Source organism: Emydura macquarii, unplaced genomic scaffold, assembly GCF_026122565.2.
Source record: "Emydura macquarii macquarii isolate MOO-44397 ecotype Brisbane River unplaced genomic scaffold, CSIRO-AGI_Emac_v2 contig_383, whole genome shotgun sequence".
NCBI classification, from domain to species: Eukaryota; Metazoa; Chordata; order Testudines; family Chelidae; genus Emydura; species Emydura macquarii.
The window spans coordinates 10108185-10134644 of NW_027130520.1; the positions used below are offsets into that span (position 1 = coordinate 10108185).

General features: G+C 38.9%; 1 protein-coding gene across 1 annotated transcript in view; it reads left to right on the forward strand.

Moving 5' to 3' along the window:
• Positions 1 to 26460, forward strand: part of ZFPM2 (zinc finger protein, FOG family member 2) — a 425771-nt gene that overhangs the window by 190239 nt on the left and 209072 nt on the right. The window contains exon 6 of the mRNA XM_067537378.1: positions 19898 to 20016. Within this exon, the coding sequence (XP_067393479.1) occupies positions 19898 to 20016 (119 nt within the window). The remainder of the gene's footprint in view (positions 1 to 19897; positions 20017 to 26460) is intronic.

The following is a 26460-nucleotide window of genomic DNA, read 5'->3' on the forward strand; positions in this document are numbered from 1 at the left end:
GCTAATAAGTTTAACAGTTCTACCAGTGGTATATCAGAATTATGCATTCTGGCCACCACTGATCTGCATGAATCCTGATAGAACTGACACCAAATGGGACATATTTGCATGTAGCCACCCATACTTTCCCTCCCAGTGAAAGAGCACAAAATGACCACAAAATACAAGATACTAGTCTTTTTGCAGAAACAAACACAAGAATGTACTTCCCAGTCTCCTACCGATGTTTTCTGGGCAGAGAATTGCAACTGGTTTTCATGATGTATCTGATAAGCTCTGAAATACAGAAATATATTGAGCCCAATTTTAGTCCTCAAAAATCAAATACCTATTAAAATAGAGATATCCAAGAGCCACATCTGGTGGGATAATGCCTACTCTGGAAATACAGCATCAACAAACAATATTGGCGTGTCATCTCCCAGTGCATCTAACATTCAGTCTGTATCATTTGGACACAATAATGAACAACACACATGAATGGATCAGCCACATTTTAATCTGTAATTTTTCCATCAAGGTTGGTATCATTGTAATAGGTGTAGCGTGTGCCAAAAATACACCTTGGCATACAGTTTGAGGACTTGCATAATATTGGAGCAAAGTCTGAAGGAAACAAAAAATGTGTGAATGATACTGAGGACACATGGGAAAAGTTTCCATTTATGTTACTCTACAACTGGCAATCTTCCCTCAAAGTGAGTTATGAATGTCAGCGGGCCAACTGCCCCACGGCTAAATTAGGAGACTCTGAACAGCTACAGGGCTTCCCAATTTAAAATGCATGAATAATCTCACTCCAAGTATTGTGTGCCTCCAAGGATCCCATATGTCCTGTATGATAGTGGAACTATAAAACTAGTTTACAAAAGAGAATGTTGGCAAGTTATCTAATTTATGTCCTCATGAGTTTTTTTAGCCCACAATTATTTGTCACCTGCTCACCTTTCAGATTGTGTCATAATGTTCAGTAGCCAATGAAAGGTAGAGATGGCTGCATGTTGGGTTAATTTAGCTTTCTCAGGTTGAGTACAAAGCAGTTTTTGATAAAATTGAGAAAACGTTTATTAATGTAAATTATAGTCGCTTTTTTGTATCGTCAATGCAACATCAAATTTTTTCCATATAATCAAAACTATATAATTGTTACATGGTTAAGATGTAGGTTTGAAAACCATTCTAGTGACCATATCAATCAGAATTAGGCCAAAATAAATGCCATACCTAACACACTAGTCAAAAAAGAAAGGTGAGAACTGGTGGATCATGGTGTTACAAGATGCAACAACTCCATCTTCCAACTCTAAATTCAGCTGCTCTTCAAGTTATGATCTGAACAAAATTGATGTTGAAAACTTTGAGAATCTCTCTATATTGTAGGCAGCTTCCTCAGCACCTCTTTTGTGTTTGTAAGAACTGCAACTTCTCTGTATTGCCCCTCATCGGAATATGAATGAATGAATTGCTGCAGAAGCAAATAAGCATTGCTCATAAAACTCTTTATCCGTTTTGAATGATTGGCTAACTCACATATTTTCTGAAGAATATAAGTACATCACCTCAGCATGGTACTCTGCAGCATCTGAACCAAACATCAATTACAGGCACCAAGGGTGTGTCTTCTAAATGCTGTACCTCTTGTTTCTTTTAGTTAGCGATAAAATATTACATTCTTGTTTGTACATATTGCGCTGTCACATGAGCAGAGAATGATTCTAGGAAAAATGTGGCAATAGAAGTTCACTTTCCATTGCTTGGCATTCATTGTCTGAATGTATTGTATGGTTTAGACATCAAAATTGTTGATGTCCTGTATTGATGAATAATATTTTGCAAGGACAATATGAATCACCCATCTCACCAATATGTTTGAGTGTCATCACATTACATGCATTTTTTGTGGCATGTGTATTGATGAATTCAAGTAGTATGATATTGTTGTCCTAGACTGGCATATATGGCCTTGTTTCTTCTGATGACCATGCAAGTCCATCCACTCGTATTGATCTGCCCAAATTGTTAACATCACAGAATATCACACAACAAATTTTTCATTCTAACTGTTCTATATTTACAGTGTGGGATGTAATGTACTTTTTTATTGCCATTCTAAGAAAAGTATCATATCTCTTAGTGAAATAATGGTTTTGTCAGACACGCGTATCTTTGTTGTGTAGTAGTTTTAAATTCTGCACTATTTACACCAAGCTTTCTTGATTTAGGACAGATGTGATATGCTACATTCCTTCCCCCATGAAAACACAGTTTATGGATACAGAAGATATATTGTTGATATGATAGTTCTATATTGTAGGATATAGGTAACCAAAGATAGAATAATCTTATTTTTCAGAGTCCTGTGTAAATGCAAAAAGTGTGAACAACTAAAGAGAAAAGTCTGATAATCCTGAATCTTGAACACACAACCTTGGTATTGATTGCATGCCTCCATGTACCATCATATTACTTGGTATAGATGTTGATTTTCCATCAGACGACTGAAAATGTGACATGGAGGAGAGATGTTGGCTATGAGGTCCAATGGCAGAGCAGTCATTTTGTTGGATTTGTTGTCATTGTTTTTTTGTCAGGAGATTTTTAAATGGATGATTCTGAAAATAGGCAATGGATAGCCCTCTATAGGATCAACACTAGGAAGCAAGATAAAAGACATGCTTGTCCTGTAATGACACCAAGAGTTGAATTTAGCTCAACTGAAAGCACTGCTGACTGGATATTCCTAGGTCCAGGTGTCTGTACTAAGATTGGGAGTGAACTCAAATTTATGCTTCTAATATGTTTCAGTGGCAGGAAATACGTGGTTTGTGCGGGCAATGTTTTTCTCATTTGTGTTACATGTAACATTTTACAGCAATTATATACTGCATGTTTACCATATAGTTTTGATGCAGAATAATGCTATTGTTCACCATTTTGTTAATGTCACTAAGTCAAAAGAAAAGCACTTCATAAACTATTATTCTAGAAAATATAGCAAATCTACAGATGAATGTAAATATAAGAGCATATCATATCTCCACAAAAACTAAGAAAATGTGTTGTTTGATTTTTGGGTGACTCCTAAAACTATGGGATGAAGGCAATGATTGAAACTATCAAACAGTTTATTTGAAAATGGTCCTGATCCTGTTTTTTTCCTTAATAGTCAGAGCAATACTAGCATGGCTACTTATTCACTATGTTCAGTGAATGTGGGACTGATTGCTGCTTAGACATACTTGGAAAATCATGTAAAGGATGTTTCCAAGGCATAATCAAAACTCACTTGTAAGCCTGGCTGCCAGAGGCCATATTAGATGTAGTGCACTTAATATAAGCATCTCTTCTGGAATGTCAGGATATATTTTTTATTACATGCATTACAGTAGCATCTAGAACACCCTGAAACTGGATTCTCATTGTGCTAGCCGCTATACATCTACATAATAGGAAACACTTAGCACAAAAAGCTTAAAGTCTGAATAGTCAAAGTAGATGAAGGATGAGAGGAAAAGTATTATTACTTCCATTTTACTGAGAGGAAACAGAGGTACAGAGAGATTAAGAGACTTGCCAGAGGTCACATAGGAAGTAGAGTTCAAGCCAACATATTGAGTCCAGGTCACCGAAGTCCCAGTATAGTGCATTAACCACCAGACCAATCTTCCTTCAAGATGCATATCTATCTCTTATGTCTGATACTCCCTTGAAACTTAATTGTGACAGTGTGCGACAAAGTATATAAAGCTCTTATTCAAATAGTATTACATTATAAAATTATTCTCCAAGGTATGAGTCTTATGTTTGGATGCATTATTCATTGTTTCCTTTATTCCTTCAACTCTTTAGCTTAGTACAATGTTTGTAAACATGAAGTTTCTTTTTACTTGGTTATCATCTTAAGGCACTCAGTTTAACTTGAGAGATACTCTTTGCTGTTACTCAGCATTTTTTCTAATTACAGTTTTGTGAGACTAACCTACAATATTAGATCAATAGTTAAATCGTTGCCCCAGATCTTCACATTTCGCATGTACTCAGTGATCAGTGAAGAAAACACTCTGTCATTCCCACTTTTCTTGGGTATCCATATTGTTCACCATTAAGCTTTCATTAACATTTCTGTTGTAATGTATCTTTAGTTTATTGCATTGGCGTTACTATTTTTCATATGCCATCAATGTGCTTGGCACTTTAACAAACAAATGAGACTTGGTTGCTACCTCCTGGAACTTTCAGTCTAGTTCAGACACAAGAGTGCAAGGTGTGCTGACATTACTTGGAAATAGTTTGGGACCCTTTCTGTGGTCTTTTTTCAGAAGATTGAAAGCAGAAATCTATTTTGAAAGGGATTTGAAGTAAAGGAGGCTTTTGTCTCTTTGGACAAACAACTGATAACTTTCCAAATACAATCATTTTTTCAGATGTTGCTAAGCTTCTGCTCTTGGCAAGAAGGTTTGGGGCTTTTTTTTTTTTTTTTTTTCCTTTCCCAGATGAGGACCATGATTGTCCACACCTTCATCACACAGGATTGGATTGCTGTAACGTTCTCTACATGAGACTCCACTTAAAAATTATCCAGAAATTGGCACAATTGCAGAACGAGGTGGCCTCACTCATTTAACAGATAATACACTCATGTAATACACATGTTGGAAACACGCTGGTGCTCCTGGCTACTAGTAAGTAGTGATTGGAAGGAGGTTATCCAGAATGGCTCCACTTGTGCTTGGAAGGTTTTTCTTTAGTGAGGTCTTTTTTAGTATCTAAGGAGAGTACTTTGTATTATGGTAAAATGTATATAAAGGTGCAAGTGAGGGAAAAATTAAATAAATATATTTAGGCATTGCCTGACACTTTCCATTATGTCCTCATTTTCTGGGTGCCCAACTTGAGGCCCTGGGATCTGGTTTTTAGAAATGCTGGGCATTCAGCCCTGCAACTGATGTCAGTGGAAGTTGTGCTTTGAACATACGAAGTGCTATATAAAGCTGCTTTGAAAAATCAGGTCCTAGGTGTCTCAAGTTGGGCACTCAGGGTTAATGGAAATGTTTTGACCTTAATTTCTCTCTGCCTCAGCTCGCCATCTGTGAAATGGGGATAATAATACCACACCCTCACCTCACAGGGATTGTGAAGCACTCAGATGCTATGTGATGAGAACCTTAGAAGAGCCCATGAGGAAATTAATAATTCTGTCTGCAGAGCAGGGTTGGAATAGTATGCAGTAAATAAGGCCTAGAGCCACACACGGACACTAAGAATGAAATAAAATATAGACTAGCTGCTCTATAACTGAGCAATGTCCATACTATGCACTAAATGAGGCAGGGGTGGTATGGAAAAAGATGTGATCACGTAATTAAAGACTATATTGTAACAAAAAGGCAAAAGGAGGAGGCAAATTAAGATTGAACAGACATCCTTAATTCTGGCATTTTCTAACTTTTGAGCCCTTAACTTTGCAATCTTAGTAATATTATTTTAATTTTGTATTTGCATATAATATTTATTTGTTATGACACCTTCTTTAGTGTTCTTTTTTATGTGATTAAACATCTTGACATTCTGCCTCAATTCAAATCTTTTACTTAAGTTCCTGGGCCATATTAATTCCTCTAGTCAGTGGAGGGACACCAGAGATGAATTTGGCCTCCTCTCTTTAAATGACTACAGTGCATCTTGTTGCAAATAACGAAGAACAATTGCTTTGTCTTTCTATCCCTAGTCAGTAAAACTTGAAGTTTTATCTCACTTGAGTCCCTTTGTTGTTTCATAGTTTTTGTAAATATTCAGTTTGCTTCTATCATGTATGTTTCCCCTTCTGTACAGAATAAGCTATTTTGTGTCTCTGAGAGCCATATGCTTTCCACTGATGTTCCACTGTTCCATGGCAGTCAGTCTCTACAAGAAAAAACATTTCAATTATTTTTAAATCCTACTTTGTACAGTAATTATAGTGAATCATGAGTGTTTTATATCTTTAGAAGAGGTTGTTTTCTGACTAGAAGCTCCTATAGTTAATTGCTCCTCTGAAGGTACTAGAGTGAGAGGCACACAGAGAGCTTGTCTGTCCCTGGTCCCTTTTAAATTAATGTATTATGTATTCTGTTATTTGAGATTAATTTTGTTCTTAAAGATAAAAAAAAAATAATATAGCGATCTAATGCCAATTTAAACCCACCACCATCCAAACTTTCTCTATTCTGGGGGTTATATCTACACAGTGAGTGAGTGGGAGCGCGCTTCCCAGCCCAGGTTGACAGATTTGGGCTAGCCAGGGCTCGTGCTAGCACTCTAGAAATAGCTGTGTAACAGTGCTGTGAAGTTGTGGCTTAGGTGGGAGCTTGGGCTCTGAAACCTAGGAAATGGAGTGGAATTCACAGCCTGAGCTGCAACTGTTCGTGTGAGCCCTGCAACCCCATGTCTATCAACCGAAGCTGGGAGGCTCACTCCCCCTGGGTCCAAAATGCTGTGTAGATGTACACTCCTGGATGGCAAACAGTTCCTGTCTATCAGAAAGGAAACGTGTGGTTATAAACTGAAAGACATCATGGTAAGTTGAAATTGTAGTCACAGCGAAAAAAGAGCTCTTTTCACTGGAGAGCCAGGGGTTGATATATGTAATTTTAAATGTGGGGGTGGAGAGAGGGGGAGTGGATTATTTATTTATTTGTTTATTCATTTATTGTATTTGGAAAGCTGCCAGTTTTGCCAGCCAGGAAATTAGGGATGTCGCCCTGTACCCTTACAATGTGATTGTTTGCTGTGTACTTAACCATTGCTACTCAATAAATGTAATACTCAGTAACAACTTATACTTCTGCTCCAAGAGAGGACAATAAGAAACTGATATTATTAAATGACATTGCGTTAATTTTTTTACAAATCTGAATCTTATTTAACCCTTTTTAGTTCAATAATACCCCTTTGATTCAGTCTTCTGTAAGGAATCAAAATAATGTAATAAAAACATAAATGATGTTGGATAATTCTTTATTTATCGCAAAACCCAAACTTTCTTTCAGGCTAATGTAGTATTTTATATTCTGGGGGAAACTATAATACATTTAAGTCAGTTGACAAATAACTAAAAGAAAGAAGCACTAAACCATTCTGAAGGACAGATATTTTGTGCCCCTTTGATCTTCCTTTGAACTCATTTGGTGCTACCAAAGTGATTACTGTGTTTTTCCAGAAATACTGTACTTCTTCTGGTACTGAAATTCTTATGTTTGCAAAATCATTTTGTCCAGTAGCAAAGAGGGGAACTGAAAGACAGGAATCCTATTTCCAGCTTGGCTACTGACTCAGAGACCTTAGACAAGTCTTTTAGGTCAAAATCTATGTAAAGTCAATTAGGATAGTGAACTGATTTTCAGGAGTGTACCGATCATGGAAGTAAATGGGAGTTGCAAGTGTTCAGCATCTCTGAAAATCAGGCTACATCTTTAAGTTCCCAAACCTGCACTTAGGTTCCTAACTTTGGACATACATGTTTCAAAATATTAACCTCAGCCTCTCTGTGCCTCAGTTTCCTCTCTGAGAAGTGAATATAGTAATATTTACATATTTCACATACTTCAGTAGGCTCATTTAATTCATATTCATAAAGTTGATATAAAAGAACAAATAAAGTATTGTACAACCTTCTACTTTACATCTGAGATAAGAATAGCAACCTGCACAAATTCAAGGACGTTTCATATTAGGGTAGATAATATAGGTTTTAGGAGATATTGACTCATCTAACACTGCACAAAGTTTAAAAACACTGTGCACCCCAGTTCCATAGAATTATAAAGCGAGTTCATATCAGATTAATTGAGATCCTTGAATCCAGTACTTTCAGGAAGCTGTATGCTTGACATAATCTAAAACATTTGTAGCTGCAGATCAGGCACCATTCAGAGAATTGAGGCTTAACATCCACACTACATTTGATGGTACATACAACAGCAAAACCATAAACTTTGGTCCAGAACTAGGGACACAAGAAACATCAGGGCACTCAAATAAACATCTCCACAGTTGACCATCTTATACAATTGAAGTAGGATGAAAAAAATCACAAAAATGCCCTTCCTCCCCCAGTCTTAAAGCTATAACTTTATGCACCTGTCAACCCAGTTCCCCCTAATTCTCCATAAGGTTTATAGATTACTGAATACCAGGCTAGAATCAGCCAGGCCAAAAAAAATCAGCCAACCTGATCTCAGTGATTCCTGAATAGTTTGGGTGACACTTTGTTAGAGTTGTGAAATTGGCTAGCTTTATTAACAAATGACCTGGAAAAACGTATGCCAGAGGAATCAAAATATTTTTTCAAGTTGGGTTTCAGATAGCATGATAATATGGCCACATTAGAAGTACAGAGAGATGCTTGGCCACATAGCGTTTTCTCATTGGGAGTCATGGGGATTTGCTTAAGAAACTTAAAAACCAGGTGCATTCTTCCATTACTCAGGCTAATGTTGTTTTGAACGTTCCATTTTTGTAATTCCTTTCTTCTGAGGATCTCTGATTGCTTTTACAAAGCCTTGCAATGCTCTGGTGAAACTCCTCATTACAGATCAGTAAACTGAGGCACAGAGAGCTAGTTCCAGACAGGGACTTAGGCATTGCAGTGCTGAGCGTACTTAACTTTTGGGTCCCTTGCCATCCAGTAGAATCCATAGTCCCCACAGGTTAGGGGACTAGACTCTCCGTACAATGCATGGAGAGAGTTAGATGCCTAAGAATGAATTCCACAAAAAAGCAAGCATGCTGAGCATAAAGCCACCTAAGCTAGCCAGTAAGAAATGCCATGGAGAGGAGTGCAGCTATTTTGTGTGAGCCAACCTACCAGATTGGGCCCACACAGGCAAGATAAGTCGGTAAATGCCTCGTTTTAGGTTCCAGCTGGGACTTACTCATGAAATAGTAAGCCGAGTGCCCACATTGAGATGTCTGTGCATGTGCTCTCTGGCAGAAACATAGGCACCAAGGAAACTTAAACAGTGGAGATTTAGGCCCCCATAGGCTTAGGTGGTGGCTGAGCAGTAGTTTTGACGATCTCACTGGTGCCTAGATGTAGGACTTAGGTGCCTGTGCCCGTTTGTGGATCTCAACCACAGTGAATAGCTGATTAACTTAGGGTCACGCAGTGAGCTGAATCATTCTTCCCTTACTCACATGAATCATTCCATTGCCTTACTGGGTTTATTCGTGTGGTCAAGTTCATCTTATGCAGATGGCTGGCACAGGGCCTCTGCACTGCTTACGTCCTATGTAAGTCTCATAGTGTGATTTATGTAGTGCATAGGCCTTGCGCCAACCCTCTGCACAGGGGTGTATGTCACCCATAGTTAGATACCCCACTTAATACGTGGGTGCCCCTTTCTGCAATACCCAAAGTCTCATTTAAGGTGTCGCTGCATACAGAGTGCATGGCAGTAGTCTAAATGGAGGAATTAAAGGCCTCAATAAGGGTAATGAGCTCTGCATCCAAAAGAATCAGTTACAGTGTCCTTGCCAGGCTGAGGGGGGTGGAGTGTGTTGGCCACTGCTGGTACTTGATCATAGAAGTTGTAGATAAGCACATAACTCATGAGTGCAGGAGCAATGCGGAGCTGTGTGTCTGTTTTGCCTGACCATCCCCAGCAACTGAAAATAAGTTGTTAATTTGAATTCTAATGCTGTACATTATATTTATACTCTGTATATAACAATTGTAATTTTCAGATACATTATTATTATAGTGGATGGAACTGTATACAGAATACATGCACTAGAGCATGGTATTCAATCTCCCTTTCTCCCAGCCCCTATTTCTCTCCCCTGTGATCTATGGTAACGGGATTTTGTGGATGACCACATTAAACTCTGATACATTTAGCTCCTTCTTTGCCGCTGTTCTTTTTTCTTGTTATTGAATCTTTTTCAGAAAGCTATAATACTTTTTACAAATTAAAGAGGAAAAAATATTGGAGCCTCAGCTTCTGTGCTCAATTTATATTTTTGGGGGTCTGGTCACGTGTTCTGGGTGTTGGAAAGCAGTATCAAAGCAGTAGCTCACAGTTCTGAGCATGCATATCTGTTAGTGAACAAATAACTTCATCTGTTCTGATACACAAATGAGAGATGAAAATAGATCCTTTTATCTCCAAGTGTAAGTACCGTAAACTGAGAAGACACCATAGATACACTTAGAGATGATCTCATTGCTCTGACTTTCAGTGCTAAATGGAATATTTTCGAGTACATTTTGATACATTTAATGCATTCCATAATATTAATTATAAGTCTTTTTTAAAGTTTTAACTTTGATAGATTACAAAGTTAAGCTTAGAATGTCATGTGGCTTCAAACCACCAAGCTTGTGATACCACAGAGTATCTTGACTCCAGCCATTTTTTCTAAGTAAGAAAAAAATGAAAATGTGTCCTAGTCCAGCAAACATTTATGCATTACATATTACTTATAATGAAATATGTAAAATAATATTTTACAAGTATATAGTAAAAGAATAATATCACCTTTTATCCCAAAGAATTCCAAAGCTCTTAATGCAAGATTTATGCATGTGATGACAAAGTGTTTAACTTTCTTTGTGTGGGGTTGTTCCTCTTTTAGCAAATGAAGGTGTGAGCCTGAGCTATGTGTGCTTTGTTTTAACTGTGCGTCATTTACTCAATGTTTGACTCAAAAAGCGCCATATGCCTATTATTGTATTCTAGCTACATGAGGCAACTAACAAAACAAACAGGCACGGGAGTGAAATGTCTTTGCATGTATCAGAAGAGAATCTCCACACAAAGGGACATTTATCAGGGGCGGCTGCTCCTCTGCCGAGGAAAGGAGCAAACCCAAGAGTCCAGCAGCAGATGATGATCTTATCAAGAAAACCCTCTTCAGTAATATCATGAGCCTGCTCTTGCCAAGTCTGGCATTTCTGTATCATGTGGATTTGATGGAGAGAGCAGTGAGAGAGAGAGAGTGAGCAATGTAGCACAAACTACATGTAACTGGGATAAAGTATCTACTCTGCCTCCCAGGTCTGTACAGTGTCACAGAATATTGGGAAGCTTTTTTTGCCAGTTTGAAGTATCCATGTAAAAGTGGAGTTTACGTTACCCCTTTCAAGAGAAATCACAATGAAGAGTCTTTAACAGTACATGTTGCTGTTACTTCTAAATATTATCTTAAGCATTTATACCTCCACTTTTGTTGTTTCTGTACAGTTAGTAAACACACCCTTTGAAAAGGAGATTTCTTTTCTTCTTTTATAAGATTCAAACTTCAACACTTAAAGAAAGGCCCATGATCTGATTCTGTCCCCCAGATCTGAGCATCCTCAACATTTGGATGACTCTCATGGTGGGCTGAACTAAAACTCTGGATCCAAACACTCCTGAACTCTGGGGACATTTATCTCAGGCTCAGGACTTTAAAACAGTGGTCCATCCATTTCTATTTAAACCATACATCTTAACTAGCTGTCTTGAGGGGTGAAGAATCCTTACAAGTGTTATATAATCATTTCATATAATCATAATCAAATGGATCCCTCACCTCAGTCATTCAGTCACGTTGACTCAAAGCACCATGCATTGTATGTCTGTGTAATTATCAATGTAGAATGCTCGACAAACCTGGTTTCAGAATGTGCCTAGCTTTTGTCCAGGTGCCTAAAGCAGTGAGGATGCAAGGACCCTTCCTTCACTCTTGCCCCCTGTGCTGGGGCCATCTACAACTCTAGGCCCTATTCTCTCCTGAGTGCAGCATCTGTTCTTTGCTGGTGCTCTTTGGGGTTCAAGACAGGCTGAAAGGGCCAGGATCATGGTTCCGGTCCCTTTCCATGCAATTCATCAGAGCTTATTGGTTGCAGAAGGGAGCACATGCTATCCCCTTCTAAGGGATGGTGTGAGGTATGTATTTATCCTGCATTGTGTTGTGGCCAGATCTGCGAGGCATTGTCCCTTCCAAAGATATAGTGCCTCCTGGTTCATCCCTGACGTGCACTGCCCTCAGCAATCTGGCCAATGCTGTATTACAGTGTGTCCTTATTATAAAACATTGAGTAACATTTTCAGAAGCACCGAAGTGACATAGAAACGTAAGTCCCATTGACTTTCCTGTTGATTTTATCCATGATGAATAAAATTGGCGGAATTGTATGAAATGAACTCTGAGAATGACTGCCATTCTCTCAGTCTACAATATTTGTCTCTGTTCAGTAGATGAGGTTTTACTGCTAGGAAAGCATGCATCACATTATAAGTAACTGATTAAGAAAAAAGAATAGACGATAATAACTTTGAAACAACTGAACTGATCTTTGTAATTCACTAGGATCATCAGATTTTCTTGGTATAAACATCTTCATTTGCTATATGCTTTTTGCTGATTTCTTTGGAATAGAATGTCTATCTTACTTTTCCTTCTTTGAGTGGATTTCTCAAAACTGGATCAAATTGTCCAAATGAAGAAAATATTCCCTCTACAGCTATAAAAGAAGCTGCTGCACTCAGGTGGCTGAACAAACTGTTGAAATTGACCAGCAATTTTAATCATTTCAGTGGTTCTATTTCCTTTCTGAATTAGACAGCCAAGAAATACTTTTGATGGTTCAGCTCCAGCCCTAAAAATTGTATTGACACAATTGATGGGTGATTATTAATCTATGGTGTAGCAGTATCTATATTTTTAATAGTAAGTCAACTTCTCTGCTGTTTGGAATATTTGAAGTGAGATAAGAAAGACAAGCCTTGAGAATCTGTGGTCATTTTAAAATTGATATGGAATTTTCACCAGAGTAGGGGTGTGCTCTGATCTGTATTAATATTTGTAGCAGGAGATGCTTTGCTTCATTTCCCCTCCTTCAAAACTGTTATGCTGTTGGTGCAAAATGGTTGTCATGTTTCACCCCAAGGTGTATGCATCTCAGTGGTAACCAAGTGATCTCACTTCTTTGTGTTAATGTAGACAGTTTTGAGATTATCTGAATCTGAGGTACGCTATAAATGTAAAGTTTCTGTTCCCTTCACTTATATTGATTTTATTTTATATCAAAAAGTTTAAAGTGGTTATATTTTTCAAATAGAGTACAACTCTGAATTTCTGACCGTTTCAGAGATGTAAAACTTTCAGAAAAATTATAATTTTGGATCTGTGCCTTAAGTAAACTATCATTGGAGGACATAACCTAGGTACACTTCACCAAGAGTTTGATTTAGTCAGATTTCAGCTAAGCTGCTAGGCAGGAAAATATTTTTATTTTTAGGTGACTTAGTTTAAGGTAATTAAACAGCTTACACATATTTGACTAATAAATTAATTCATGGGCTGTAAGAATAGTAAAATATTGGTTTTATGTATCTATGTGGATGGACAGATAGACAGACAGGCAGACAAGCACACATGTATTTTGCATTCATGTGTATATATGCATTCTCTAACTCCCGTACTCCTTAAACTTTATCTCCCCCTATCCAGGCTCCTTCCCCGCCACCAATGCGTTTCCCCTTCATAAATGCAGCTCACACTTTCTGTCCCCCAGGTTCTTTCTCACCACCCTCAATCTCCTTATTTTCCAGGGGTTTCCTTTCAGCCCTCACCAAGCACAGTTTCTCTCCCCTCATTTGCCCCTTCATCAGGCACCTTCTCTCTCTCCTGTTTCTATCCATCCCCTTTTTATCCCCTGCTGTGCTTTCCCCAGCACTTTTCCCAGGCTCTCTGCCCACTCTTTCCCCATCCCCATTCCCTGACATGTTCTTTCACTCCCTTTGTTTCTTGGTTCTCAGAGTGTGCAGGATGGGAGCCTCTTACAGAATAGGTGAAGGAAGTACACGAGCAACTATGCTTCCTCCTCCTCCTGCAAGAGCTAGGTGAATGAGAGAGAGAGACTGGATAGGGCCATGAGGGCACTACAGACAGATAAGCATCAGCAAGTGTGTATGCATTATGAAAAAAAGAAAAAAGCATTTTCGTTATTTCCTCCCTAAGCATTAGGCCATCACGATTGTGGGGTCATCACCAGAATGTAGGGAAGTTGGCAGGGTTGATAGGGATGTGAGAGTAGTAATTGTCAGCGTACTTTTCTTAGGAAAGTAACTTCAGTTTATTTAAAAAAGAGATTGATAGTGATTTAGCCTGGTTCTGTTTGAACCCTACTGTGACCCTTCCTTGTGTGTATGTGAGACCCTTTCTAATGTGACAGCCACAGCAGGTGTACGTATCCCACAGTAGATTGTGTAGTGCCATGAAACAGATCCTACCATAACACCTGCCAAGTCCCCTGATTCCAGAGCTAATACACTTCAGAATGGGATACGGTGCTATCAATTATGGAGAAGTGTGAGCTCACTTTATACTTAAACTGAATTAAGTAACAGTATAGTCAGTGCTTGACAGACAAGCACTGTAACATTAGACAATTGGCCATTTTCATATCATATCTCTGTTAATAACCTTCTCAACTGATGTTCTTCAGCATTAGTTATGCTAACTAAGTCGCTACGGCAAAGGGGCATATTATGCATTCATCAAGGAATGCAGTGACTTAATGTGCATAAGGTTACCGGTACACAGATTTCTGGTTACTTGTTTTAGGGTTTACAGCTATTGAATGAATCCTGTGAACAGGGAATGCTTCTATTTTGCCACCTCCATTATGTTATCTTTTCCAGTGCAATTACAAGCTAATTCAAAGCTCTTTGTGTTAGGCTAATAGCCTCTGATTCACTGCTGTCACCCAGTACCTCTTCATGCTCTTTTAATACTGTCTACCAGTGTCCCTAGCACTTACCTATGGAGAACATTTTTCTCTGGGTCTCATCATAGGCAAATCATTAATGCAACATCAAAAAGATCCCATCTGTTTGAGTTATATATGGCTAAGATCACAATTATCAAAAGTCTTTTTCCCCCGCTTTCTTATTCACACAACAAATGTAGTTGTCAGCAGGATAAGTTCACGCATCGGATAAGGTCACAATTTCATTTAGTGACAACTTCCAGCAACATGAACTTACAAGGTTCGATTTATTAAAGAGTCAGAAAGGATAAGATCACTGCATGGCCAGTCTGATTTATCAGGGTTTGACTGGAGTACTTGAATAGAGAACATCGTATTTCAAGTTTATGTTCAAAACTGTAGGTTAGTGTGTGTTATGTCTCAGAGACTTGAGAATTGAGGGTGGAGAATTTAGAAGAGGCATCCCAATAAGGCAGTTTAAGTCCACCAGGCAAGTGCATGATCATTTTACATGCTGAGCTCTACCTTGTTTTGAGAGGAATTGCGACAGCATACATGGGATAACATGTCTTGTATGTAAATTCATTGTGTTTTACAGTATTCAAAGGTGTACATAATAGTTTGGCTTCATTTTTGTAGTGGAGAGAATCACCAGTTAAATGTCGCTCTTAAACTATTACTGTATGTAACCAGGCAGGCAGCTATCAAATGGTGAAATTGTAGACAAGTTGGAGGTACTGCATGCCATAGTCCACCAACTTGGCTGACTTTGTCAGAGGTTGAGGATTTCAACAATCTTTGAGAACTTTTTGAACTCAGTGTGACTTCAGGGCTGTCCATATTTGACACCACAGTATATAAGGTTTCTCAAACTTTAAGAAATATACATATATAGGGCAAGGTCCTTAACTGGTGGAAATGGGCAGAGCTCCAGTGAAGTCAGTGAATCAACCTCCATTTATATCAGAGGAAAATCTGGCCCATATTCTTTTGTTAAATGATTTCCTTTTGTAAGGCTATTCCTCATAAAAGGTTATTGCCATTAAGTTGCCAGTTACTTTCCTGCAACTTTTTTAGATATTTTAAACACATATAGATGCAGGCAATATTATTTATGAAAAGAGTAACTATGTCCACCAGAGTCCTGCCTGTCATTCACCTTCAACTATGTGCACCTTTGTTTCTTAATCCAGAATGTGGGCAGATGGATGAAAGCCAGTGGTTACTATATTCAGAAATACTGTTTACTATACAATGTTTACTCTAGTTGGATTCCTTTGATATTTGAAACTGTGGTCAAATCCTGTAAAGAACCAACTGCTACTGGATTCCACTCTTATACAAAATACTGTGTGTTTTCTGAAGATATAAAATAGTGGGTTATGATTTGTTGAAAAGCGTAGAACATTTTTTCTCTTAATTATTAGGGATTTGGAGGCATCCCTTACAATATCTCCAAATAGAAAAGACTTTCCTACAATGGAGTCCTTTAATTCTGACCCAGGATCCACCAAGGTGGCCTAATATCTTAAAAGACATGGGATGTTTTGTAGCTGTATAGTGAGTCATGACTTGGGGCTTCTTTTACAGTGCAGCTATCATAAGTCTTTGAGTAATCACAGACTTTAAAAGTATTCTATATCAACAAGATAAGAAAAACAGCCCACAGCACTAACAACATTATCATTTCCAAAATTGATTAGCCCATACAATGTGTCTCAAATATTTTGTATAAATTTACTCAGCAAGCTGGAAATAAGTATGTTCTTGAAGAACAAGCTGAAAAAAAAAAAAAAAGGTTGCTGTGCAGCAAAAGAAAGTGAAGTAAATACCACTGAAAATAAAATGTCCATTATTGTAAAATGTCTAATATTGTAAAATGCAATAAAAGCTGCAGACACCCTAAAAGTGTGATTTTTTCCCCTTATCCTCTATATTCAAGGCAGTTCGAGAGAGGATTTCTAATAGTGATATTTGTTCTATTTCTTCTATATACACTAGTACCAATCTGTGGCCCTTTTCCTCCTCAGGCAGATGAACGTATTTAGTGAAGTCACAAATGGGATAAGGACACAGGTTCTGGTACAAAATCTTAGTAGATGCCTATCACACTTGCTCAGAAGTGGTTTTGAAGTCAATACCTGTGAAATTTCATTTTTCTGTAAGTCAAGCAAAGATCCTCAATGAGCAGAACAACTGTGCCAAGGATCAAACTTTGTTTTTGTTTCATCCTTGTTCAAAGAAAGGATGGCTAACATTTGTTTACAATGGGATAAAATGTACACTCTCGCCCCCTCCCCCCCCCACTGATCTGTAGCTTTAAAACAGCTGCTGAAACAAATGTAGCTTCAGGTAAATCCAAGCATGGAAAATTTCAGCCCACAAGGTGTCTTGTTTTAGAAAGATATGAGCATGGGAAATGAGTTGGTTATAATACACTGTGTTTCGCAGCCTTCACTACATTAGTTGCTACTAGGCTTCTATTATATTAACCTTAGAAGAGCACATTTTGAAACAGCTTGGACATGATTCACCACCGAGCTACACAAACAGGAGTGACACTGGAATAAAATTGCAATGCAGTGACAAAATCCATGGCTTGCACCAAAATGCACATTTTCGCATTACAGAGTAAAGCAGAATGAGACGCAGAAAGCACATGGTAACCTTTTCTGTAGTCAACTTGATAGAAAAAAACACACCCATTATTTTGGAAAGTGGTTGCTGGTTTTTGTGCCTGTTTCCTTCCTAAATATATTTTAAGCTATGCAATTAATTTTAGGACTCTCTCTTATTTAAATAAAAAGCATGAATGTGTACACTTTCAAACTTTGCTGTGTGTTTGGGTATCACTGGATGATCTGCCCTAAATTTGTCATTCTTAATCCATTAAAAGACAGGCCTGCTTGTAAATCCATTGGTATAGATAAGGAGTCACTGTTTGACTGAATCTGAACCCTTTTCAGATGAAAAATGTCAGTGGCAGAAAGGGAGGCTGAATTATTTTTAAAAGGGTTTTCAAAGATTCTTATGATTCCTCTAGTATCAGTTAAATGTGACATGTCCATAGACCTGGCTTTTTTTAGTGTGTAAAACCAAGCAAATGCTCCTGGTTTCATCCTTATGTAGAAAAATACAGTGTCTGTGTATGTATCACTGTTCAACATATTGATCTGCAGTTCAGAAATGCCCCCTCCCCCATCCTTAAATTATCTTACAGAGATTGTGTGAAAGTTAATTCTATTTATCTCACTATTCATATGGAAATTTAAAAATATAGATATGTTGGATAGAATTGCTACATAATTAACCTTTCCAATTTATATATTACCTTTGTAAATGTCTGAAGCTGTCATTATGAAGAATACTTATTCTCACACGTATAAACTGGTGTAAATCAATATAACTCAGTGGGTTTGTGCCAATTTACACAAAGGATGTAGACCACAATGTTTAATGGAGTATTTCTGCAATTCACACTCACAACTGAAATGCAGATATCTTTGCTTGGAAACAGAACCCAGAACCAATTCTGCTCTTTGGAAAATGATCACTGTTTACTCCCATGAACAAGGAAACCTTCTGCACAGTCGGGATGTATCATAAATCCTGATATTCACACGAGTGACTAGTTGTGGGAGATGTGTATACAACTGTGGGATTGCTTGCCAGCAAGGGAGAGATTCTCATTCCTCTCCCCACCCCCACAAGGTCAATTTCACAACCACCAGCCCTAAATCTGGGACAGGCATCCAGTTTAGTAGGAGTAGGCAGAATCCCTGGTCTTTGTGAAAAATCACAGCTGTGATTCATATAATTCTATTTGCAGTTGATGAGATAGATTATATTGATGTGGAAGGCAAGAATTACGGTCACAGGTGATCAATATATGAAAGGAAGAATAGGACATAGGAAGCATTCAGAATGAAATTCTGGCCCCATTAAAGTCAATGTAAGTTTTGCCATTGACTTCAATATGGACATTATTTCATCCAAAATGGCTAATTTCAAAGAAGCCAGAGCTTGGATGGACAACAGTATGCTGAAACATATATTTGTCAAAAATGGGGTTTTATAAAAAAAACCAATTCTTTGGCAAAAATATTTTAAAGAATGTTTTTTGGATCTTCTAAAAATGTAAAAGGGAAAATCTTCAGAAAAAAGCCTGCAATTTTTCAATATTTTTATATATTTTGTTTGAAAATTCTGGAAAAATTCCCACCTTCTCTCCCCAAACCCCCTTCTGCCTCTTTTTTTCCACTAGAAAAATGAGAGGGAAAAGTTAAACAGGGAAACAGAGTGATACTTTCATTTAGTTTTGAAAGTATTATTTTCAGAAAGTCATTTCAGTTTTAGAAATAATGCTTTCAGTGTTTTACTTCCTCTCTGTAAGTAAGAGAAAGTAGCACAAAGTAACATTCTGACTTTTTTCCAGTTGGAAGAAAAAAAATAAAAAGAAACAGTTTCCCCCCAACCCCCTTACTTTTCTTGTATTATAGAGTAAACATATTGGCATTAGATCTACTAGCCTTAGTTACTTTGGGAAACATTCTTAAACATTAATTCAGGCAAAACTTTACTTGAGACAAATTCTTTTTATCTATGTATCAGTATAAACCCTGAGGAACTCCTCTGAAGTCAGTGGAGTTACCCTGTATTTACATTGGTGTAAATGAGAAAAGAACTGGCCCAATAGAAATTTTGCTTGAGTAAAGACTTCAGAATTTGTCCGTTTAAAACAGTAAAATCGGGAAAGACGTTAACCCCAGTTACTATTCCACTTACTTACTATTCCACTTTTTCTCTCTGCAACCATCACCTCCTCCTCAGCATTCGATCAAAACCTTTTGAGTAACTGTTATTCTCTCTCATTCTCAAAGACTTTACCAAATAAAAATGCCTTCAAAATATAATGGGTGTGAAAAGATGCAAGAAAGAAATTGGACTTTATAACCCAAATTTGAATATAATTATAAGGAAAAAGGTTTATTTTTTTTCTCAGGATGACAAGATCAGTTGTTTTTCAGACAAGCATAATTAATTCTCATTATATGGGTCCTCAGAACATTGTGCTTGTAAAACAAACACAAAGGCGGAGGTGGCTGTTGTCAAGGCACAAGTGAAAGTACTCTAAACGTTGCTTGTTTTCTTTGTTTGCAGGAGAGTTGGAGATGTTCCAGAAGGATGGGGAACGCAAGATTCAGAGTCGGCAGCAGCTTCCGGTTGGAACAACATGGGGGCCTTTTGCTGGGAAGATGGATCTGAATAATAACACCTTGGTATGTAGATTCCCAGAGAGTTGACTTTGTTATACTGTTTGTCATCCCTTAGGAATGAGCCTTTATTGCTACTCAACCAAATCACTTAAAAATGAGCCTTTAGCTTTCCTGGACAGTGTTATTTGGATCTTTTCCAATCAGTCCATGTATGGCAACAGTCTACAAAGAGTTTTGCAAGGCACAGATTAATGGTGCTAAACTTGTTACTTTAGAAGTAGAAGAGTTATATGATGATTCTAACCCTATCTGCTGAGCCAAACTGATGACTTTCACTTTTAGTAACATATTAGGGTTTTTTTAACTGCTTCAGAGCACAAATTAATTATTGGATCATAGAATCATAGAATATTAGAGTTGGAAGGGACCTCAGGAGGTCATCTAGTCCAACCCCCTGCTCAAAGCAGGACTAACCTCTGCTATATCATCCCAACCAGGGCTTTGTCAAGCCGCAGCTTAAAAACCTCTAAGGATGGAGATTCCACCACCTCCCTAGGTAACCCATTCCAGTGCTTCACCACCCTCCTAGTAAAAAACTTTTTCCTAATGTCCAACCTAGACCTCCCTCCCTGCAACTTGAGACCGTTGCTCCTTGTTCTGTCATCTGCCACCACCGAGAACAGCCTAGCCCCATCCTCCCTAGAACCCCCTTTCAGGTAGTTAAAGGCCGCTATCAAATCCCCCTCACTCTTCTCTTTTGCAGACTAAACAAGCCCAGTTCCCTCAGCCTCTCCTCATAAGTCCTGTGCTCCAGCCCCCTAATCATTTTTGTTGCCCTCCGCTGGACTCTCTCCAACTTGTCCACATCCTTTTTGTATTGGGGGGCCCAAAACTGGACACAATATTCTAAATGCGGCCTCACCAATGCCGAATAGAGGGGAATAATCACTTCCCGTGACCTGCTAGCAATGCCCCTCCTAATGCAGCCCAATATGCCATTGGCCTTCTTGCCAACCAGGGCACACTGCTGACTCATATCCAGCTTTTTATCCACTGTTACCCCCAGGTCCTTTTCTGCAGAGCTGCTGCCCAGCTCGTCGGTCCCCAGTCTATAGCTGCGCATGGGATTCTTTCTTCCTAAGTGGAGGACTCTGCACTTTTCTTTGTTGAACCTCATTAGATTTCTTTTGGCCCAATCCTCCAGTTTGTTTAGGTCACTCTGTATCCTATCCCTACCTTGCAGGGTATCTACCACTCCCCCCAGCTTAGTGTCGTCCGCAAACTTGCTGAGGGTGCAATCTACCCCATCCTCCAGATCATTAATAAAGATGTTGAACAAAACCGGCCCCAGGACCGACCCCTGGGGAACTCCGCTTGTGACCGGTTGCCAGCTAGACATGGAGCCATTGATCACTACTCGTTGAGCCCTATGCTCTAGCCAGTTCACTATCCATTTTATAGTCCTTTCATCCAACCCATACTTCTTTAACTTGCTGATAAGAATACTGTGAGAAACCGTATCAAAAGCTTTGCTAAAGTCAAGGTATATCACATCCACCGCCTTCCCTACATCCACAGAGCCAGTCACCTCATCATAGAAAGCAATCAGGTTGGTCAGGCATGACTTTCCCTTGGTGAATCCGTGTTGACTGTTCCTGATCACCTTCCTCTCTTCCAAGTGCCTTAAAATGGATTCCTTAAGGACCTGCTCCATGATCTTTCCAGGGATTGAGGTGAGGCTGACCGGTCTGTAGTTCCCCGGATCCTCTTTCCTCCCTTTTTGAAGATGGGCACTATATTTGCTTTTTTCCAGTCCTCAGGGACCTCCCCCTGTTGCCACGAGCTTTCAAAGATAATAGCCAATGGCTCTGAAATCACCTCAGCCAACTCCCTCAGCACCCTCGGGTGCATTGCATCCGGCCCCATGGACTTGTGAATGTCCAATCCTTCTAAATAGTCTTGAACCTGTTCCTTCAGCACTGCGGGATGTTCGCCTCCTTCCCATTCTGTGCCACCCAGTACAGCAGTCTGGGAGCTGATCTTGTCTGTGAAGACAGAGGCAAAAAAGGCATTGAGTACCTCAGCTTTCTCCACATCCTCCGTCACTAGGTCGCCTCCCTCTTTCTTTAAGGGGCCTACACTTTCCCGAATCTTCCTCTTGTTGGCAACATGCCTGTAGAAACCCTTTTTGTTCCCCTTCACGTCCCTTGCTAGCTGCAACTCCAATTGTGCTTTGGCCTTCCTCATTTCATTCCTGCACGTTCGAGCAGTGTTTATATAATCCTCCCTAGTCATCTGACCAAGCTTCCACTTCTTGTAAGCTTCTTTTTTGCGTTTAAGTTCGCCAAAGACTTCTTTGTTAAGCCAAGCTGGACGCCTACCATATTTGCTATTCTTTCTGCACATCGGGATGGTTTGCTCTTGTGCCCTCAATAAGGTCTCCTTAAAATACAGCCAGCTCTCTTGGGTTTCTTTCCCCCTCATATTAGCCTCCCAGGGAATCCTGCCCATCAGTTCCCTGAGGGAATCAAAGTCCGCTTTTCTGAAGTCCATGGTCCGTATCCTGCTGTTCCCCTTTCTTCCTTTCATCAGGATCCTGAACTCGACCATCTCATGGTCATTGCTGCCTAGGTTGCCACCCACTTCTACTTCCCCTACCAAATCTTCCCTGTTTGTGAGCAGCAGGTCAAGAGAAGCACGGCCCCTAGTTGGTTGCTCCAGCACTTGCACCAGGAAATTGTCAGCGACACTCTCCAAAAACTTCCTGGATTGTTTGTGCTCTGCTGTATTGCTCTTCCAGCAGATATCAGGGTGATTGAAGTCTCCCATGAGAATCAGGCCCTGTGAACTGGAAACTTTCCCCAGTTGAGTAAAGAAAGCCTCATCTACCTCATCCTCCTGGTCTGGTGGTCTGTAACAGACACCCACCACGACATCACGCTTATTGTTCTTGCTTCTAAGCTTAACCCAGAGACACTCAACTGACTTATCTCCAGTTTCATACTGGAGCTCAGAGCAGTCATAGTGCTCTCTTACATACAGTGCAACTCCTCCCCCTTTCGCCCCTGCCTGTCCTTCCTGAACAGTTTATACCCATCCATGACAGCGCTCCAATCGTGAGAGTTATTCCACCAAGTCTCAGTTATTCCAATCATGTCGTAGTTTCTTGACTGTGCCAGGACTTCCAGTTCCTCTTGCTTGTTTCCCAGGTTTCTTGCATTTGTGTACAGGCACTTGAGATAAGTAGCCGACTGGCCTACTTTCACAGTATGAATCGGGAAGCCTCCCCTGCTGCCCCCTCCTCCTTCTGCTTCCTTGCGGTGTCCCTCTTCCCCACTAACCTTCGGGCTTAGGTCCCCGTCCCCCGTCGAAACTAGTTTAAAGCCCTCCTCACTAGGATATGGATCCCACAATATGGATAACTCATATTAACACACTATATAGAAAATACACAAATAATTTTTTATCCTGAATTAAAATTAATTTAACCTTTGCTAAATGTAAGGATATTCAGAGCTATAGAATCTGTCATCTGCTTGCAGCCATTATGCCAAGATATTAATGGATTCTGACATGGGTACCTAAAATATTGTGAGGCAAAGTCTAAATTAGCCCTGATTTTAAAGAAATCAGTGGTCCATATAAGTACTGCACTGCTGAGCCACAATTCAATATGTTAAAGATAGTGTCATTCCTATCTCTAAATTTTCATTTTTGTCTGTAACTAAGTCTCACCCTCAACATTGGTTTTTATGTAGTTTAGGTTCCTTTCTTTGGGTTATTTTAAAAGTTCATTGAAGAGGAAAAGAAACAAAGTAAGATCTCAGTGGAGATGTATTAGACACTTAAAATCTGCATTCCCTTGAAAGAAGAGAGCTTCAGAGCAGTTACTGTCTAGCAGATCAGTGCCTGCTATTACAGAGCTTTCATGCACACATAATTGACATAAAGAACTGTGAAACTTTTTCATTACAATATATCATAAATAGAGTTCTTTATTTAAAATACATTTGCTTCATAATTGTCCTGTGTATATGCCTATTAAAATTGTAATAAAGAAGTACTGTATTTACTCTACATTTGAAATATCCATTTTTAAACCTTCATGTTTCTTCACCCTTTTAATATTGGGGTTTTTTAAATCTAAAACCACTAATCCAAATTACAGACTAATAGATTTTCCAAGTGATCAGCATCCACAAATGGGACTAAATTTTCAAAAGAGCTCAGGTCCCATTCAGAGTGAGATTTTCAGCACTCAGTTGTTCTCATTCTGACTAATTGAGCTCTGGGCTGTTTTGAAAATCTGGTCCATAAGAGATTGCTTTTACATGTCTGTCTATCTAATCTATATCTAATAATACATTTATCACCACGATATCTCAGAGCTTATCTCTTCACCATAATCTTGTGTGCTGTGCCTGTGTCTCTACTTGGGATGTTCTCCTATATTTCCCGCTATTACTATTTCCATCTCAGCTCCATCAATGGTGGCAATTATGGGCATGTGAACACTAGTGTGGACAGGGTTCCTGGTAGCTAGTGGCGTTTTATTACAGTGTTATCTTACCTGCTCAGAGCAAGTCTACATAACACTGTAACTGGCACTATCTAGTGCTACCACAGCTGGGAAATTTTAGCAAAAATGTCCGTATGTATATAAAGCTTAAGCAAACATTTGCATGTTATAAATTGGAAACAGTGCAGCATATAATAGAAATGGTGACTGACCTTTAACTGTAGGAGCTCTGAAAGATATCATTAGAATAAACTGGAAATGTTTCAGTGATACTGCTACTGTTTTGTTATGGTTCTCTTGGCCAATTGGAGAGCCACCACAGCCAATAGAGCAGGACCTCTATCCCTTCTTTTGTCTCTCAGGGGTGTATTTGGCCTCCTCTGTTCTCTTCTAGAGCTGGTCAGAACAGTTTTGGACAAAACAAAATTTTGCTGAAATATGCTCTTTTGTCAAAGCTGAAACATCTTGCAGGAACGTATCGGTTTCGATAAATCTTTCATCAGACAGAGAGAATGATACTGACTCTCTCACTTTATAGCCTAGTGGTTAGGGCACTGACCTGTAGATGGGAGACATGGTTTCCAGTCCCTTGCTCTGCCTGATTCAGAGTGATCTGGGACAGAGCCAATGCTAGGAATAAGGAAAATAAGTAATTGCTTAGGGGCCCAAGCAGCTCAAAGGGGCCCCCATTCACTTTCTATTATAAGAACTTGCCTGTTTTAGTAGTGTGTGTGTGTGTGTGTGTGTGTAAATATTCCTCTTGGGGCTCCAGTGGGCTAGCAATGGCACTGATCTGGAATGAAAAACTCTGCTCAGAACCATGCACAGTAAGGTCTTGAATGTGGGTTTTCCACATGCCAGGAGAGTGCCCTAATCACCAGGCTAGACAGGCTCCTTCTCTTCCTGAATCAAAAAGGTCGGAGTCTGTTTTCATGGGAACATTCAAAAGATTTTGTTTTTATCCAACGTTGGAATGAAAACAGATTTTGAAACCTCCAAAATTGCTGTGAAATGGAATTGGAGTGCTCTGGTCAGCTCTGTTCTCTTCCTTCCTAAAGAGCTTTTCCCAAATACTGGTGATCTTTCCCAGCAGTGAGGCCTTTGCCTCTAAGCATTAGCTTGTTAGCTTGCTGTAGAAAATGTCAATGTTTGGATAAATCTTTAATTTATTGTTTCGGCCTGACAATCCTGTTGTTAGCTTGTAAACATTTTTCTTTTATATTTTTTCTGAAGTTTTTCTGTTCTATTCATAAACTTTGACTATATGACATGTTTGATTCCTATTCTCCTTAAAACAGATGCTCTCTTTTGTTTTTAAAGGGTGCTGTATTAGTTTATTTGTTATTTATACATATTTTTTAAAATGCATCTAAGAAAAGCTGCAACTCCCTGGACTCAATTATGGTTTCACATGAGTGCTTGACAGCAGGTTTCACATATTTCTGAATGAGCACAGCAAACATTTTGTTGTGATAAACCTTATAAATGGATCAAGTAATCTTTGAAAGACTTTAAAAGTAAATATCTAGGAAGGGAAGAAAAGGAAAATTCAGTGAACTCTTGGCCACCATTTCACAGTATTTGCAGTTTGATTTTCATACTTGATTCAAAACATCTGTTTGTGGCTGACTCTTGAAAGGTATTAGTGGGCATGATTCCTTTTCATTCATTACCTGTCCTTAATGGTTCTTGGAGTGGTAGCAGTGTGATGCTATCTCCCATAGAGGATTCACTTAGCTTATTACAAAAGATATAACCTACTTACTCTCCTTTTAGTCAGCCTTGAATGAAATCTGAAGATGAAATAATACTCTTTTAAATTGGTTGATATTCCAAGCAGTGCTATGATGCTGAGTTTAAACTCACAGTTGTTGGTTCAAGAGATTCAGCACACTAATTAATTCAACAGAGTAATTAATTGAGTCACTGTGCCAGATGTCAAATACTTTTCAGATCTTTCAAGTTCTATCTTGAAGTACATTAAAATA